Genomic DNA, 20,121 nt, shown 5'->3' on the forward strand with positions numbered 1-20,121 from the left:
TCTGAAATTTAGATTCTTAGTTATTTTATTTTGTTTTATTTTTCTCTATCAAGGCGGTTTTTGATTTAACAAAAGAGATTTTTGAGGAAATATTTGCTGAGGACCCCAACTTGAATCAACCTGTCTGGATGAAGCCATGTAGAATCAACTCTAGTTATTTCCGACGAGTGAAAAATCCAGATAACCTTGATGAAATCAAGGTAACTGCAAACCATAGAGTATCTCCTTTTTTGACTTTCTGTTTATTTATACAGATCCATAAATGCTGTAAAAGCAGGTATTCTTCTGTGTTATTCACTTTTCTATCCTCAAGGCCTGTCCCATAGTGGGTATTCAATAAATACTTGTCAATTCATTGAATCCATGAGCAATGGTAGGATGCGGGTAAGAGGAAATCCTGAATCCTCAAGTTTTGCAAAAGAAAACATAACTTTTAACAGTCATTTCCTATATATACATAATATATAATATTTGAGAAAAAAATAGGAAATAGAGAAATTATTGCAACTCATAGGAGTTTTAGGTGAGTTTCTGGTAATTTAGGGATAGGTATAGTATTCTAGAAGTACACCTAAAAACATCACATTTCAAACATGCCAGCACTGAACACGTAGCTGTTATCTCTCCATCTTTGATTTTGGAGGTTTCAAATTGGTAATGTGGTTTTGAAATATTTAGGATAGTAATATGATATATAAAAAATATTGTTCGTTATCTTAGAAGGCCCTGAAAAGATTAAGTACTCTGACACTACAAGGACTCCCAACAAACCAACTTTAAAGTCACGTTGGTAGAAATCTCTCTGCCTATTCACTTGTGTCTTTAATTCAGCAAAGGTTATATTTCCAGTGTAGTGCCTCTCAAACTCTAATGTGCATATGAATCATCTGGGAATTTTGTTAAAATGGAGATTCTTACTCAGTAGGTCTGAAGCAGGACCTGAAGTAGGACCTGAAATTCTGCATTTCTAACAAGTTCCCAAGTGACGCTGATGCTGTCGATCCTAGGACCACTCTGAGTAGCAGGGCTCTAGGGTTATGTTTCCCAAACTTATCTGATCATAGAAAGCTTTTTGTTTTTTTCCAAGAGAGCGTATTTCAAATTACTCATCTTACTGGTGTATTTTCTTATATCATCCAGGAGTAAATGTGGACTATCAAAATACATTAAAGGAACATATACGTTATTCTGGTGTATAACGTGGAAGCATTGCCTAAACAATTTAGTCTTTTTGTTTTTATTGAGATGTATTTGACTTAGAACATTGTGTTAGTTTCAGGTGTGCAACATACTGATTCAATATTTGTATATGTTGCAAAACGATCACAATAAGTCTAGTTATCCATCACCACACAGTTTTTTTACAAATTTTTTTTCTTGCGATGAAGACTTTTAAGATCTACTCTCTTAGCAACTTTCAAAAATACAGTACAGTATTATTAACTATAGAAAGCTTTTAAAAAATATTTTTTACTGACAGAACACCAACAGATATTTATGAGATATAATGTATACTTACATCAAGCGTAGGCAAACTATGGCCCGCAGGCCACGTGCAGCCCACCACTTGTTTTTATAATAAAGTTTTATTGGACCACAGCCACACCCCTTTGTTTACATACTGTCTGTAGCTGCTTTCTTGCTACAACAGCAGAGTTGAGTAGTTGTAACAGAAACTGTGCGGCCCGTAAAGCCTAGAATATTTACAGTCAGGCTCTTCACAGAAAAAGTTTGCAGACCTCTGCTTAGATTAAAGTAAGTAACAAAAAAAAAGTTTTCAGAGAAGAATTTGACTCGTTAGAAAAGAAAACCAAAAAACTTTTAAAATATTTTCAGCTTTGAGGAATGGAGTATCAGCATCACCTGGGGAACTTTTTCAAAACAACTGGTGTGCTCAGTCCCTTCAGCCCTCCACAGTTGATGCATCCTTGAGTGTGTGTCTGTGTGTGCCGGCAGGGAATGGTGGAGTTTAGGGGCACATTGGTGGTTTGAGAATCTTCTCTACTGATTCTGATTCATAAATGTATCCTTTCTCCCGTTAAGAACATTATTTTTTAACAGAACAGTCATAGAAGTAATAAAAACTCAAATTATTTTAAGAACAAAGAACAAATAAGTTTAAATAAGATAAGATGTATAATATATACCGGCAATCATCAGAATGCATACATCAATATAACACACAATGATGCTGCCCACTAATTTTATTATTGAAATAGCATTATGTAAAGTTTTTTTTTTAAGAATGGTAGTTCGAATATTGTTAGCAGTAAAATTATTATGCTTCTCATACTGCAGTGTTGATTAATGTTTTCTTAATTTAACATATTCAAATCGTGGTGATTCAAAATAAACTGTCCTGGCCAAAGCCTTGTACTTTGCCCACATAGCATTGCTCCCAAAATTTCTGTGGGCTTTTTCAGGTTCAGAGATTTATTTTATGCTTTCTTTAGTAGTCTTGCTAGCTTGAAGTTAGCTAATGGTGGTTCTTGGGTAGAGGGAACTCTAAAGTGATTTTTCTTTGCAGATTCATCAATGGGTTTTACTTTTGTATGTTATGTAAAAAACAAAAATTCTTTAAGTGAATAAAGTCTGAGATTTGGAATGCTTTTCTCTTCAAATTGCTAAGTGGAACTGTAAGTGGAAGAATTTTGTATGATCTTTTATTATAAATATTGTACTTAGCATAAATCTGTTTACTACATTAATAAGCACTAAATCTCAGAAACTTTGTTGTCTGTGTTTCATTCATTCCTTTTATTTTCACAGAACTTCATAGCAACTGAAGTACTCAAGTTGTTCAGTCTTAAAAAGGAGCCAAACCACAAAACAGATTGGCAGAAAATGATGAAATTTGGAAGAAAGAAAAGAGACCGAGTGGATCATATCCTGGTTAGTGTGTATAACTGAACTATTTTTATTTTGACTATCTCTTCTAAAATCAGAATGCAGTTAGATTCTGAAAGGAAAGGGAATATAATTGATCTTAAGTCTGTGATAGTAGAATCTTAAACTCTTCATTTGCTGCATTTCTGCCCCTCAGTTTTGGAAATTGCTCTTTTGAACTCAGTAGATGAATATTTAACTTAACAGTATTTTGTGGGTGTGGAGAACTTGAGAAATAAAAAATTGAGTAGAAGCAAAGTTTAAGGTACTAAACCAAAAAGGGACCAGTGTAGACTCTGGGGCAGAGGCCTGAGTTTAAATCCCTGCTCTGTCCCTTCCTTGCTTTGTGATCTTGGACAGATTATCTAACTTCTGTGAGCTTCGTTTCCCTATCTGCAAAATGAGAAACGTTAATAATAGTACCTACTTGATAAAATGATTAAGAGGATTAAATGAGTATTTATATATGCATATATGGAACAGTTCCCTGCGCATAACTCAGTAAATATTAGCTGTTATCATTTCATCATTATTATTATCCAGAACTTTAGCTGGATAGGATTATTCCATTTTGCAATGTATTTCTCTAGTATTAGAAAAATGTTTATCCAAAAAAAAATGTCTGTCATCCTTTCTTCCCTAAAAGAATGTTAAGTAGCAGGAAATCTTAGGAGACTCAGATGCTACTTTTTTTTTTTATTTAAGGAGAAATAACGTGAATTTACTTGAGACAGAGTGAGGATTATAAGCCCCTGGGAAGGCCTTAGAAGGCGTTCTGGAGAAGCGTGGGTTTCAGTACAGTCTTAGATCTTTTTAGAACAAAGAACATTAAACACACCCAGGATGCATTTTCATCCAAATTTCAAAGAGGTATTCACTTGCAAATTAGCAGGTCAACATGACCCTGATGTCAGGAAAGGGACTAATTCAGGCATTAACAATGGGACGTAGGAGGGAAAGTATGCATTCTTATCTTAAGAGAGTGCATTCTTTAATGGTTAAGCAGATGTACAATGTATGTTTGATAGGCCTTAAGTCAGGCTTTTTAGTTCAAGATTAGTCACTTTTGAACTCCAGTAGTTACCCCACACACCACAATATGTGAAAATCTCTTGTCATTTTCCCCTTTTGGTCAATAATCTTTTGATGAAAGCATTGCTGATCGAAATATTTTCCCTTGGTACCAGGGTAGTTTCTGCCTGCCCTGGGTCCATCATGTCCCTCCGTGCTAGGCTTTTATTTCATTGATTTGCCCAGTTATCCACATTGTGGGGTCAGATGTTACTTGATTCAGATTTATCTCTAAACATTTTCATTCTGAACTTTCTATCTTGTCTATATTTACATTCATATAATGAAAAAAGTATTATGCTTAGAGGTATCCATTTTCCCCAACTATGTTTCTTTCTAGTGCTTCATTTACTCAGCAATAACTATACTAGATAAACATTTGTTTAGTGTTTTACAGTTTAGCATTCTTTCTCATGCCTCATTTGTACCTCACAATAATTACATGAAGTAGGAAGTGATGCGGGCTCAGTGAGCCAAGGAGTCGAAAGAAAGATTTCTTGGACTCTCAAGGTCTGGCAGTAGTGCTGTTTTATTCAGAGAATAGCATGGAGTAGCATGGGGACAGGACCCATGGGCACTAAAGAGCTGCAATGCGTTGAGGGTAGGGCTAAACTTATAAGGCATAGGTATGTGAGTTATCTCTTTACAAGACAAAGGAAAGATCATGGAAAAAATCATTAAAATGGTATGAGTGCAGGTTGGGTCTGGTTATTGGGTGGTCCTATAACTTTGGATAGGAATCAGGTCAGATCAGGCCAGGACGCCTTGGACTTCTCTCCCTGAGGCAGCCTTGATCCTCATCAGGAAGGACTAATATTCTCTTTTACAAATGAGGAAGTTTAGATTCAAAGATATTAAATGACTTGTCTAACAAAGAAGAGCCAAGATTTTAACCATGTTGTTCTTCATAGATCTTTGCCTCTCGAGAAGGTGAACTTGTTCTCATATTTCTACAGTGGTTTAAAGTTTGAGTTATTATTAATTTCCAAGATGTTACTTCTTCTGCCTCTTTAGTAATTAAGTAAAAAGCATGTCAAGAGACATTCATTTACCCGCCTATCAGTTAAATTTATCATATCCCCTATAAATCATCTCTCTGCACACATTGAGTCAAGAATTGTATTAAGGACTGATGTTACAATGGTAAGCAAACAGACATAGACTCCATCTTCATGGATTTATAGTTTGCCAGCAGAAACTAGCTGTTAATATATAATATACACATGTGTATAATTACAAATTAAATGATAAAAATAGAAGAACAGGGAACTGTTGTAAAAGCATAAACCAGAGGAAACTGATCTAATGAAGATAGTCAGGGGAGGCTTCTCTGAGGAAGTGACTTTTGAGCTGAGCTCTTGAAGATAAATCAGTGTTAACTGAGTTCCATGGTAGAGAGAAGAACAGTTCAGGGAAAGCAAACCACATGTGCAAAGACCTGAAATGGGAAAGGAGCTTGGATTTGAGTTGAAATGTCAGTGTGGCTGGAGAGTGAGAGGGATGGGAGCATCAGGTAAAGCTGGAGAGAGAGAGTCTGTGTACTGCAGTGCCTTGTAAGCCACGTTAAGGATTTGGGTTTTATCTTAAAAGCAAGGAGTTTAAGCAAGAGAAATATCAAGATCAGATTTGCAGTTTTAGAAAATCGCTTGAGACATGCTTCAAAAGAAACAAGTGTGTGGAGGAAAAAAAAACCAAATAAGGGTTATTATAAGGGAAAGGTAGCTGTTTAGGTATATTAAAGCAAAATTTCTTAGATAAATTTATCTTGAGCATATGCCAAAGTAAATGAGGAAACTAGCACAGGTAGTATTCCAGTTCAAAATGAGTGGAGGTTTAGTGCATAGGCTTCCAGCTGGTTACAGACAGCTTTTACTCCGCATGGTTATAAAAATGTCATCTTAATAATGAAAGGATTAAATATAAGGAGGTGGGGGGAGGCAAGGCAACAATTTGGAGCTATCTTCAGACCTGAACTATTAAGCAGAAATAACAAGTAATATATCTAAGAAGTGAACAATAAGCAGGTTGATTTCTGGCTCTTTATTAGATGACCAAAAACAAGGCTTATCCTTGGATGGTGGAGGCTTCCAGCTGTGCCAGATGGGGTCACTTAGAGACATCTCTCCAGCTGTCAGAAGATTCTCAAATATTAAACAAAATGTTTCTTTTGCAAATGTAAGATTATTATAGCTTGGGTGAGGGTGATGTTTGTGTATAAAAATTGAAAATGTTTAGAAATTGGGAGACAATAACAGAATATACATTATGTGAAGATCCACTTTGCTGGTCATAAAATATTTTTCAACTTTCTACAGAGAGACCTAGACCCATGTAACTTTTTTCATGAGTTCGCTCTTCTTAATGTTCAGCAAGATGATACTTTTAGCTCATTGAGTTAATTATTAACAAGAAATGCTAAATAAACTAGTCACCTCTCCCACTATTAGATTTGGAGATTCTAATGATGTGGTTTTTTTGTTTTGTTTTTTGCTGAGGAAGATTTGCCCTGAGCTAACATCTGCTGTCAGTCTTCCTCTTTCACTTTTTTTTTTTTTGTATGTGAGCCACCACCACAGCATGGCCACTGACAGATGAGTGGTATAGGTCTGCGCCCAGGAACTGAACCTGGGCCACCAAAGCAGAAGGCACCAAACTTAACCACTAGGCCACTAGGGCTGGCCCTGTTTTTACATTTTTTTATAAACAATTTTTTATAACACATGAAATAAAAAAATTTTTTTTTTTTTTTTTTGAGGAAGATTAGCCCTGAGCTAACTACTGCCAGTCCTCCTCCTTTTGCTGAGGAAGCCTGGCCCTGAGCTAACATCCGTGCCCATCTTCCTCTACTTTATGTGTGGGACGCCTACCACAGCATGGCATGCCAACAGTGCCATGTCCGCACCCGGGATCCAAACCAGTGAACCCCGGGCCACCAAGAAGCGGAATGTGCAAACTTAACCGCTGTGCCACCGGGCTGACCCTGAAATAAAAATTTTTTATAACACATGAAACAAAAATTTTTCCTTTAGTACAAAAGGGTCTCAAAAGTAGGAATTTTAAAGAAGTTTTTAAAATTGTATTTACTATAATCACACTTATTTTAGAAAATTTAGAAAATCCTGATTAATCAAAAGAAAATAATCATGATAATCTCACACCTAGATAACTCTTAATATTTTGATGTGTAGACTTAGAGTCTGTTTTTATACAGAGAATATTTTTAAACAATTGGGATCATAGTCTCTTTTTGTAATATGATCGTTTTTACTTAATAAAATGTAGATGTTTTCCTTGTCGTTAAATGTTTCTCTATTTTATATCACTTTTTAATAACTTTATTCCATTTTATTTTTTGTGGAAATATAGTAGTCCATTGTATTGATGTACTGCAATTTATTTAACCAGTCAGTAATTTTTTTGCTCTTCTAAACAACATTGTTGTAATAAATATCTTGCAGTATGGTATATCTTTGCACCTATTTCAAATAATTACCTTAGGATAAATTCCTGGAAATAGAATTGCTGATTTAGAAGTATATTCAGAATGTTAAGGCTTTTGTATGTCTTGTCAAATTGTTCTCCAGAAAGGTGACACCAATTATACACATTCGCCATCATGATAAGAGGGTGGTGGTTCTTCTCACTTTTGTTAGTACTAGCTATTAGCTATCAACTTCTTTATCTTTACTAAAAGAATAAGCTCATTTTGCTCTATATAATTTTATTGTTAATGAGGTTAATTTTTTTACCTGTTTATTGACTATTCTAAATCTTTTACGTGTTAAGTACAAAAAAGAACAGAAAATAGTACAGAAACCATCGTTTCTGCATCCCTCTATTTCATTCTGAGTTGTTTCCATCTTCCTAAAGTACATACTTTAGTATTTCATTAATTTTAAGTCTCTAATGTAAGCTCTCAGTCTTTGTCTGCAAATGTTTTTATTTCAACTTTTAGTCTTGAATTATAGTTTACCTGAGTATTGAATTTTAGGTTGAAAGTTCTTTTACTTCAGCAGTGTGAAGATTTTACGTCATTGTAATCTGACCTCTGTGGCTGGTCTTGAGAAATCTGCTGACAGTCCTTCGTGGGGAGCCTGTCGTTTCTTTTTAAGATTGTGTGTGCGTGTTTGTGTGTTTGTTCTCCAGTTTCTCTTGGTATGTCTAGATGTGGATTTATTTTTTTTTTCCTGCTTTGGACTCACTCTGCTTATTGAATCTATGGATTCGTAGCTTTACTTAATTCTGGAAAATTCTCAGCTATTGTCTCTTAGAACATTGCCTCTCCCCAGTTCTTCCAGTTCCCTGTGGTGCTTCCTTAGACATGTCTTTGGCCTTGTTCTCTTTTATAGCTCTTAATTCCTCCCCTAAGTGGTTACAGCACTTGCCAATCTTTTAAATCCCTACTAGTTCTGGTACTTAAGAGTTCCCTTCTTTCTCAAGATTTCTTTATGCATTACAAATAGTTTTTGTTGTATTTTATCCAATATATGTACGTATTTGTATGAGAACTTTTTTGCATTATCTTTTTTTTTCTTTTTAAAGATTGGCACAAGAGCTAACAACCATTGCCAATCTTTTTTTTTTTTTCCATTCTGCTTTTTCCCCCCAAATGCCCCCAGTACATCGTTGTATATTTTAGTTCTGGGTCCTTCTAGTTGTGGCATATGGGACGCCGCCTCAGTGTGGCCTGATGAGCAGTGCCATCTCCGTACCCAGGATCCGAACCAACGAAACCCTGGGCCACTGAAGCAGAGCGCGCAAACTTAACCACTCGGCAACGGGGCTGGCCCCTGCGTTATCTTACTCTACCGTTTTTGCTGGAACTGACAGTCTTGCCAGCTAGTTTTCTTACACAGTTTGTTTTTTAAATGTGCTCCAAGAGTTTTTCAAATTATAATTATAAGTAATATTTGGATATTGTAATTCAAAAGAGGAGGAGAAAACAGTGGTTAATATTTTGGTCAGCCCAATACTGTAGATAAAATGAAGCCATCTTATAAAATTGATGAGTTTTATTGTTTTTCTAGAGTTTTGACTGTTGGTAATTTTGCATGGGATCTGTAGTTTTAAAGGGCCCTGAAATTTTCTGAGCCTCATTTAATATTTTTGGATGTAATGAACCCCAAAATGCTCTCATTGCACTAAATGAGAAAATATGGCATAGCAGTTAGGAGGAAGATCTGTGGAATGAGACTACTTGTAAGGATCCAGTCTTGTCCCTACCGCTTACTAGCTCTGTGACTTTGAATAAGTTACTGCTCTCTGTCTCAGTCTCCCCATCTATAAAGTGACAGCCTCATAGAGTTGTTGTTATGACTAAATGAAATACTATATGTTAAGTGGCAGATAGGAAGGTCTCAAAAATATTAGATATTATTAATAGATTGTTTTCATTGATTTACAATAGTTTTCTTACTTGACCCCTGCTCTCCCTGTCTGCAAATAGCCAGAGTCCAAATTATGTAGATTAGAACTTGGCTCAGAAATTTGACTTGCTGTTATAAGATATATAACTATGATGATTTTTATTTTTTGAGGTGTGAAAGTAAAAATTCCATCTTTTTATTAAAAATATATGTGCACTTAAAGCCGTTTCAGCTGTAGTGTTTTTAATATGCCACCTATGCCTGATTTAGCATTCTTGAGGATAAAAGCACTTTGACTAAGAACAGGCAGGAGCTGTCACCTCTAAAGATCCTAACACTACTAGTAGATTTAATTCCCAGAATCTTGTGATTCCATCTTTCTGTATGTCAGCCATATTGTCAAGTTTTTCAATACAGTGTTCTGAGCAATTCCAATCTTTTCATTCATCACACTGGATTGTCACCACAATCCAGTGTGATGAAAGACAAGATTATTATTAACACAGAGTTGTTAAAAAAGTACAGTTGGAAAAGGGACTCGGATGGATGGATGGATGTATAAATACCATGCTTCATAACAATAATAAGAAAGAAATAGAGAAACTATTTAGATATTTCCCTGCCAAAGCATTATTGAAAAGGATCCACTGCGCTCCAAGGAGCACCTGTGGCCAATTTAAATTCATCCAATCAATCAATAATTATTTCTTATGTGCCTGCTATGTGCTAGGTAGTACTCTAGACTCTGGGAATCCATTAGTAAACAAAACACACAGAATGCAAAGAGCTTTCATTCTAGTGAGGGAAATAGATAAGAAAAATAAATATATAGAAGGAATACGGGAATATCGGGGGGTTACAGTTTAGATAGGATGGCTGGGGAAGGCCTCCCTGAGAAGATGACATTTGTATAAACTACTGAAGAAAATGAGGAAGTGAGCCAGTTGCTCATACAGGAGAAGAACATTCTGTGGAAAAGCTACATTGGGCCTTGCATATTGGAGGAAAGTCACTGTGTGTGGAGCAGAGTGAGGGGTGGAAGAGAGTGATAGGAGGTGATGTCCCAAAAGTATCAGGGTGTGATTTTAACAGGATCACTCTGACTGCTTTGTTGAAAATAGACTGAAGGAAGGGTAGCAAAGGTGGGAGCAAGGAGACCAGTAGAATATTGTAATAATCCAGGCAAGTGATGATCATGGCTAGGACCAGTTTGGCCATATTGGAGGTGATGAGAAGTGGTCATATTCCAGATATATTTTCAAAATGGAACAACAGAATTGCTGATAAATTGAATGTGGAGTATAAGAGAAGGCAAGGTATTAACTCCATTGGGTTGGCCTGAGAAACTGGAAGGATGGAAATGCCATTTGCTGATTTGAGGAAGACTGAGAGAAGTGAGTTTGGAAGGAGTATCAGGAGTTCTGTTGTGAACATGTTAAATTTGGGATGTCTAATAAACATCCAAATGGAGATACTGAGTAGATGATTGGATATATGAGTCTGGAGCTCAGACAAGAGACCTAGGCTGGAGATAGGAATTTGGAGAGTGGTGAACATATAGGTGGTAGTCAAAGCCATGAGACCAAGAAAGAGAGTGTAGATGAATAGAAAAGAGAGCCAAGGACTGATTCCTGACACACTCCAATGTTTCAAGGATTAAGAAGATGAGGAGAAGCCAACAAAGAAGACTAAGAAGGAGTAGCCAATGAGGTAGAAGAAAGCCAGGAGTGTGTGGGGTCCTGGAAGCCAGGTGAAAGTGTTTCAAGGAGGAGGGAGGCATCATCTGTGTCAGATGCTGCTAATTGGTCAAGTAAGCTAAAAACTGAGAATTTACCATTGGATTTACCAGAGTAGAGGTCTTTATTGATCTTAATATTAATACAAGTAGTTTTGGTGGCTTGGATGAGGTGAATGCTTCATTTGAGTAGGTTTCAAGAGAGAATGAGAAACAGATCAGGGAGAGCAAAAATAGCCACTTCAAGGAAGTTGTTTTGTGAAGAGAAAAATGGAGGGGGTAATGGTGACAAGAGAGGGTTCTTTTAGCTTGAAAGAAATATATACTGTTAGGAAAAATTTGATAGAGAAAATGAGATGATGCAGAGGAGAGAGGAGAACTGCTGGAGCAGTATCCCCAGATAGACGGGAATGGAAGCCACGCAAGTGGAAGGATGGGCTCAACTGAATATGAACTTCCCTTTGATATACTTGTAACATGATAAGCTATTATATTAAACGTTTCATAGTAAACACTTGCTTCTTCCAGATTAAGAAAATGTATAATTTAGTTGTTGTTGCTTGGACTAGGAAAGTCCCTATCAGACTAACTATACAAGTGTCTTTAGGCATTATTTGAGGTGAGTAAGATACAAAGAATATTTTTTAGACATAAAGTCCTCTGTTACCCAAAAAGGAGGGATATCTTTCTTTCAGTTCTAGTTCTCATTCACTGTCCCATTACCACTTCACAAAGACATTGATTAGTTTATATCTTAGGTTAGCTAAGAATCTGATCAGCTACTTCTGGCAGTGCATTCTCAAAGTATGTATGATGTGGAATGAGTAACAAGTAATTAGACCAAGTTTTGTATATCCTTTATGTACAGTAGCTTTGGAAAATCTCCCTCTTATAGGTAGAATTGCACTTAAAATGACAAATCCTGGAGTGAAACCACCTAGCTAATGATTGAATCTCCTTTACAACTTAAAATCTGATAAGGTACTCGATGATAGCTCCTGAGTTTCTACTTACTGTTGATGAAGTTCTTTCTCCTGTTGAGCCTAAATTGGTTTTCACATAATTAATTCTAATTTTCTTTGACAGCTTTGGGGCTTTACATAACAATTTTAATTCTTCCTGCATGCCTTTGAAGCAGCTATCATGTTTCACCTGAGTCTTTTTCTACCTATTAAATGTTGATGTTCTCTCCTGTTGTCTGATGGGGTTTCAAGGCCCTTCAGCATTATCCGCTGTGGCTCTTTGTCAGTATCCCTCTTTAACTACAGTTCTTAGAATTGACCATATAATATTTTGTGTATTGTTGAGTAGTACAGTCATGTAACCTCCCTCTTTCTAGATACTATACTTTGATTAATGCAGTTTATAATCACATTTGTTCTGTTTATTTGTAGCTATATCTCATTCTCACGGAACTCACAAAAGCTTAGGAAGACCCCAAGACCCAAATCTCAACGTGTGTATTTGCAGTTATTTTTTGGGCCCAAGTACAGGACCTTATTTTATTCCTTCACTTAGATAAATTTGGCCCTTCATTCCAAGCTACCAACACATTTTGGAGTTCTTTCTTCCAACATAGTTATTATATTTCCCAACTTCATGTTACATCTAAAATTGGTGTACCTGCTTTCATGCTAGGTCATTGCTAAAAATGATGAACTGGACAGATCCAAAGACAGCCTTTTAGCACTCACTAAAAAATCCGTATGCCAGGTATTTATTTAATACCTTCTATTTGCACTTTCCTGGTCACTGGAAAATTATAAATAAAAAGAAAAATCTTGAGGAGCTCACAGCCAGGGGGGAGAACTGATACACAGAATACAATTGCACAGGGTAATTACTCCAGTAGAACGTGAACAAGATAGATTGGGAGCACAGAGGAAAAAGCTCCTGAGTCTTCCAGGCAGAAACTTCCTTCCAGATTGTTAGTTGTCTTATCCTTTAATCGAAAAAGTACAAATCCACCCAATTGACCTGTCTCTGTTTCCCCATCTGGTTCACAAGGATATGGTGAAAGACCCTGACATATGCTTGCTGAAATCTGGCCACAATCTATTTGCCACAGTTCTCTTTTCTACCAACCTGATACCCTGCCAAAAAAAAGAAGAAAATGAAGTCATTGTTAGACTGACTTTTTAATGTAATGTTATTAACTTATATATAATATATATTAATTTACATACATCTTCAGGAGCAAGGGCAGGGGAAATGTGTAATAGAATAGAATAGACTCTAAAAACCAGAAGAGAAAAGTGGAGGCAGATTTGCAGGCCGAGATTCCTCAGTTGCCGTGGTTGAAGTTCCAAGTTGGGCTTTGTGCTTTCTGATGGCCAGAGCAAAACGGAAAACTGATGTTAGTTCTCACTGGCTGAGAGGAAAATAGTTCCTGTTCTTAAGTAGGGGCAAAGCTTTTTGTTAATACTGACAAGGGCACTGTGGGGGCTCATCGAGGGTACACTGGGAAATTTAATGGATAATGTCCTGAGCATCTATTTCTACTGTAAGGGCAAAAACAATTTCATTAGGACAGTGCTTCCTAATTTTATTATTAGGGAGGAAATTGCTCAGAGAACAGATTTAATACTAAAGGCTGAGAGAACTTGTAAAAAGGAAAGCTGTGCAACTTTGAACAAGTAAATTCATGGGAAATATGAAATCTTTTGTGGAGACACCTATAGCTTTCCTAGAACATGGTTCCCCCCAGCACCAGTTTGGGAAGTGTGACCTTAGGCTGTTCTTTACAGCATCCTTCATAAGAGAGGAACACTAGTTCTTTGGCAGGTTAATAATATTTCTTATACATCCACACAAAATGATTCTTTGATCAGATAAATACAGGAAGCTCTGATTTAACCAAGTTTCTTTCCTGTTGTATTTCTCTTTAATAGACTAATGTATAACGTGAAACTCCCAGAGGGAGTTTTCTAAGCTTATTTGACCATAGCACCCTTTCTGGTGGCATATCTGTTCATGGAGCGTAAGTTAGGGAACTGAGAAATGAACATTTTACATATCCTTCAGGTAACCCTCCTCAAAAAGAAAGAATTTGGCAGCCACTTTGTCATCTATTTGTCAACCCCGGCCAGGATCTCTGTTGGGCAATGCTGTTCTTCCCTCTCTCACTCTCTCTCAGGATGATGTGGTCTCTTTCTCCCAACTCTTCTCATTTCCTCATAAGAGGAACCAAAGTACAAGTTCCCTTCTTCGCTTCCTCTGACTTTTTTGAGGTGAAACTATGATCAGAGCAAGTAAGGAGCTTGTCACATGACTTTTTTGCCAAGTTAGACTTCTGAGTAGAGACCCCCGTCACTGCAGTTAGCTTTGCTGAATTTGTGACTAGATCAGAGTTTACAATCTACGTTCTCCACCTGGCTTCCATCCCGCTCACAATATCATTATGTATAATAAGTCTAACATGTTTCTTTTATAAGTAGTTTTTTAAAAATGTAAACAGGCGAAAAATCTTGGTTCTAATTTGGTTAATTTTGGTTTTACTTTAGGAATCCCAAGTCCTAAAGTGCAAAAAGAGCAAGTGTTGTATAACAGTGATTTTTAAAATAAACCTAAGCAATAGTACATTTAAAAAATACTCTAATGGGTATTAAATTTTATTCATTTATTTATAGTAGTCCAGAATCATATCCAGTATTGTCTTCGGATATATGTATTTTATAATTCTAAGTCTGTATTTTTAATAATTTGTGTCTTCTCCCTTGAATTCCTATACATATTCTCTTATGTTGACATAGACAGCATACTTGTAATCCTTAATATCTATAAAATACTAGAATATTGTCAAATTCCATTTTGACAGATTTAAAGCCATTTTGACAGTTTTGAAGGCACTTTTACTTGACAGTTGAGTTTTTTCAAAATTTTTGCAGCTTTAAAAGGGGTATTGCTATCATTATATGTTACCTTATTTTTTGGTCTGTATTTCCAGAGATGGGACTACAAAGTCAGCAAATATAATTAATTTCCTAGCTTTTTTATGACAGTGATTTCCTAACCTTTTTGTTTTCTAAACTCTAGGTACAGGAGCTCCACGAGGAGGAGGCACAGTGGGTAAACTATGATGAGGATGAGTTGTGTGTGAAGATGCAGCTGGCTGATGGGATCTTTGAGACCTTGATCAGAGATACTATTGATGTTCTGAATCAGATCAGTGAAAAACAGGGGAGAATGCTACTTGTGTGACATCTTGCAAATAAATCGAACACTGAGTGCTAACATGAGTCCTGGGCCTTTCTGCCTCCTGATACACACCCCATCTCCGTCATAGCAAGAGTGCTTCTGGACCTCATGCCTGTTCCTAAAGACTGCTGGTTTGGAGTACATGGGACAATGCGGTATATCTGGTATTACAGCCTTTGCCTTTAGAGACTGTCCACTGGATTAATTGGTTATTTTCGGTGGGCAGGGTTGTACTCCTGTTGTCGACACACAGTATAATCCTACACCTTGTATTAGTACCTACTGGGTCTCAGATGAGGGCTGAACACCAGACTTACCTCTTATCTTAAACTAGGGTATCACTTCCTTGAGTCTGCGGTCAGGCAGGAGAGGTATATAGATAAATGCATCATACCTTTGTGGAAGTGTAATCCTGATCTACACCATGAAAGTCATAGATGGACATGATAGTCTCTAAACAGTATTAAACCCTTCACCACTTCTAAATAGGCAAGTTTAATAATGTGTGCCTATTTCACATTCTGAAGTTCATTTCTTTTTGAAGACCATTTTCTTCCATTATTGCAGTTGAGCAGCACCAAGTGGACTGTCAAGTTAACAGAAATCAATGGTAGCCTTGCTTTCTGAGCACCATCTAAAGAATTTTAAACCTTTGTATTATTTTTAGTTTTCTCTATATGGGCATGAAAACAAAGAAATGCCCCACTGAAGACTGGGCTCAAAGGACTGATGCAGGGCTGGCTCTTCTCCCCCTTGTCTCCCCTGCACTTTTCTTACTCCTTCTGAACCTCTGCCAGCTGCTCCCAGAGTCCCAGATCCTCAGGACCATCTCAGGCATCCAGGCACGGCAAAAGTGGAAATAATTCATTTTGGCCTTCAAACTTTCAACCCCCATCTTTCCCCCAAGAAGTCAGAGACGCTGTTACTTGAATGATTTAGGAAATGAGTGTGTGCACCAAAGACACAAAGATATTGTCTATTGTTTGTGTGCTTGTTTCGTGCTCTGGAACTTTTTAATTTATTTTAAGATAAATTATTAAGTTGAAAATGTGTGTCCCTATTCAGAAGTGAAAGATTCTTCTTGTAATAGTTAAACTTCTGTCTTGAAGCTTCTATGGTTCATAGTCTTTGCACAGGAAACCTGCGGTTTTAACAAACCATCACACATATCGAAGAAGGCAGTTCAATTCAGTGAAAAGAAGATGAGCTTTCCCAAGATCACCTGCAGTAGCAGGAAGGGGATAAAATGATGTAAATACACTGTAAAATTCAATTCTGCCTCTCTTGCAGCATTGCTTCTCACAACAATTACCTGTATCTGAAAAAAATATAGACTCCAGCTGCTACATGAGAGCATACGTGATGCTCTCCTGGGACCTCAGTAACTGCCTTCTTGACTGGTTTCTCCTAATCAGTCCTATCCTTCTTCAAATAATCTAGAAGAATGTGGATAATCTTAGGCGTGAATGTAAATGCCTTAATATTGAAGGTCCTGATTAGAAGCATGATATAGACATCCACTGGATTCACATATATAAATATCCTGGAATGTTATAGCTTCAAAATATGTTAGAGAAACCCCAAAGATGGTATAATCTTTCAGTGTGCACGTTCATTCATTTCTGCATCTTCCCTCCAAACTTGCCTTTGCGTCTCAACTGTTTCACTATGCACACTTCCATTCTTCTTTGGTTTCATCTTGTCATTATGAAAAGCTTACTGAAATAATCATTGGAATATTTGCATTTTGCACAATGACTGGTATGATAGCTCTTGACAAATAAGGAAAGCACTGAAATGTTGTGATTGGGTCTCGGGAAATGCTCACATTGATGTGTTGCCAGCATTTCTTCTGGGCTTTTGGTGTTGAGCTCTAGTCTTGTAGCCATAGTGAGCAAATGGACTAAGAGAAGCTAGGGTTTCTTGGGGTTCTTAACCGGTAGTGTGGAGATAGTATTTTCATGTGGCCAAGGAAAAGCAAAGGCTTTTCTTTTCAGTTTGTATTAGAAATATCTTGTCGACATCCTTTGGCTGTTTGTAGGATTACGTTGTCCTTATGATACTGAAACTTTACAGCTGCTGTAAATTTTTTATAAATGAATATGAAAATAATATAATAGGAATATAGGTTGTTTTTCTACATCCTTATTATTTGGACCTAAACCAATTTTTAATAAGAAAGTTTATCTTTACTCTTTATGACATTTTGATTCCAGAAAAGGAAAAAAGATTATATAAATCTGTGGAATCAGCAATCTGGACTTCGAGTTCCCTGGTAAGAATGCTGCCAGGAATGTAGCAGTGGCTGTCCTGACATTCTCCCGCTGTCTTTACTATCTTGAGAGTCCTGGGTTCCAGAGAGACAGGAATACATCAGTCTTACTCCTTGCTAGAAATGGTCGTCCATAGTTTGATAGCAGAAAACAAAGAAATCTATAATTAGCAGATTTTTATTATTTTAACTACTTGGATATAATTGAAAAAAGGTTTATTGTTAGGATTAGGAATGATAAATATGGATACCCAGCCACTCGTTCCATGTTGAGATCTTTAATCAAGCTCTGCCTCTTAATCAAGAATCTAAATATCCCTCTTTCTGATCTTTGTTCCTTCTCCCCACACCCCCATCCTCTTTCACTCTTTCTTCATAATTCCTCTAAGAAAAAGATCTTTGCATCAGCAGTAATATCTTTTAGAATAGCACTATCAGAATTTAGTAGTAAACCAACATATAGGCTTCAGATTTATTTCTGAGTCCAAAATAATTTGTGCTATCCAGGGTCCTTAACTCTGGGTTAAATAAGTACAGGGTATAGACTCCCTCTTCAGGTCTAAACAGGAATTTTTACTCTAGGGAAAAGTGGGAAGAGCTCAAAAGTAGTTAGTTAGGAAGGTAATTCGTTTTTCTTTTACCTAAAAGAAAAGAAAATTCCTTCTGTGACTACAGGTCTCTGAGAAATTATCTTTCAAAAGAGATTTCATTGCTCATAAGAGTGTTGTGGCCTATTGATAAAAACAATTTTGTTCACTTTCTTGTCTTGAAAAAAGTGGCCTTAGCTTTTTGCAATACTTGAATAAAGTGTGTACTCGCACAGCATTAGAGACTCGTAACTTTTCTGCAAGAAGTTCAAACTTACATCTTCTTTTACTACCTTAAGAATACTAGTGAATAAAATATTAATTCAAAGAGCAAATGATAGAAACTACAATGATGTTTAATGCAAATTGTAGGAATTTACATGTTTACAAATCATCTTAAACTGGTTGTGCAGCAACTCAATAAAATATCTTTGTATTATAAAAATGTGAAGAGAAATGTAAACTGATGTAAAGGCGGTACTGTCATTCTAATTAACCTATGTTTAATAGCTTTTCCTTCCGGACTTTGCAAAGCCTTCTCGGGAAACACATGGCAAAGCGTTCTCTGGGAGGCCCAGCCTCCGTGTGTGTACTGTATTGTGCAGACATGAAAAAACAAACCCGTTTACTGTGTATGTGTAAATAGCCTGGTCATCAGGCCATTTTCAGCCAATGGTCACATCCAGTGCAACTTTGCACAGAAGACTTAGGGTGTGGTTTGTAAGTATGATCTGTAAAATAACTGGGATGAATTCCCATGTATACCTGTGTAAATAGATTTGTTAACTGAAATGTACTTTAAGAAAAAATAAAATCTGTAAATAAACTGATTTATAAATTAATTTCATGTTAAATGTTCATTCTTTTCCCCTTTTAAGCCAAGTTTGGAAAGCCAGTTCCTGTAAAATTCACTTATTTCTGATTTCTTACTGGGCAATAGAATGAGGTGAGCTGCGTGTGGGAGCTATTCACTCTGTGCATAAAAGCCTTCACCACGCACGTCCGAGCAGCCTGGGCTGCTCTGTGCATAAAAGCCTTCACCACACAGCCTGGGCTTTGACGGTCATCGCTCACTCGTTCAGCAGTCGTCGAGCACACCTTCTTGTTCTGAGCACTGTGCTGAGTGCTAGGGAGATAGCAAAGACAGCAGACGTGGTTCCTGACCTCATGGAGCTTAGATTCTAGTGAAAAGGAGTCATCAGAAAATAATTTCAAAACCAATGCATGACAGATTACAATAGGTGCACAAAGGAAGCATACACAGGGCTTGAGAATATGTAATAAAAGGACCCAACAAGGGCGGGGGTGAGTCAGAGTTACCTGACAAATTATCACTTGTTCTGTGATGAGGGGCTTCTTCCCTGTAATTCACGGTAAATGTCTTTTCTCCCAGATGACTTGAATTCTGATCACACTCGCAAAATAACACATACAGAAAAGTCACACAATTAAGCAGGCCATGAAGAAGAGCAACCATCTGATGGCTAGGTGTGGAGGCTATAATTTACTTGTAGAAATATGAGCGTGGAGAAGAATGAAGCTAGAGATATAGTAGAATAAAAAAATTTCAGAGAAATCTGTGGCGCTCAGGATAATCTCTGGTCCAACAGATTAGAAGCAACCACCGTCATCTCGCCTGAATTCCTCTGGCAGCCTCCTGCTGGCCATCCCTGCTACACCTTTAACCCCTGTACAACTATGAACTTAAAGAAATCCTTAGAAAAAGACTTGCAAATTGCAGCAGATTCTAAGAATTTTTTGACTCATAAAAGAGATTGGAGTGCCCACTATGTGCCAGATACTGTGTGTGTGGTGCTAAGGGACACTATAGTAATGACAGGTTGAATCTTGGGAAAAAACCCAAATATGTGTATCTTTGAATCAAAATATATGAAAATGGTAGATGGGAGGATGGCAGTTGACACATTAGAGCCAAGAATGGTGAGACCAAAAGTGGCGAGTGCCTACAGAATTGAGTACTAGAGAAACAAGCCAATGCTCTACAAA

At 36.9% G+C, this 20,121-nt stretch overlaps 1 protein-coding gene across 4 annotated transcripts in view; it reads left to right on the forward strand.

Annotated features, from left to right (window-relative positions):
* CEP350 (centrosomal protein 350) overlaps positions 1-18,956 on the forward strand; it is a 161,053-nt gene extending 142,097 nt beyond the window's left edge. For all 4 annotated transcript variants that reach the window (XM_070591728.1, XM_070591730.1, XM_070591727.1 and 1 more), the window contains 3 exons: positions 54-200; positions 2,770-2,892; positions 15,094-18,956. In XM_070591728.1, the coding sequence (XP_070447829.1) occupies positions 54-200; positions 2,770-2,892; positions 15,094-15,258 (435 nt within the window). In that variant the 3' untranslated portion in view covers positions 15,259-18,956. The remainder of the gene's footprint in view (positions 1-53; positions 201-2,769; positions 2,893-15,093) is intronic.
* The last annotated feature ends 1,165 nt before the right edge of the window (positions 18,957-20,121 follow it).

This window comes from Equus przewalskii, chromosome 23 (assembly GCF_037783145.1).
Source record: "Equus przewalskii isolate Varuska chromosome 23, EquPr2, whole genome shotgun sequence".
In the NCBI taxonomy this organism is placed as follows: domain Eukaryota; kingdom Metazoa; phylum Chordata; class Mammalia; order Perissodactyla; family Equidae; genus Equus; species Equus przewalskii.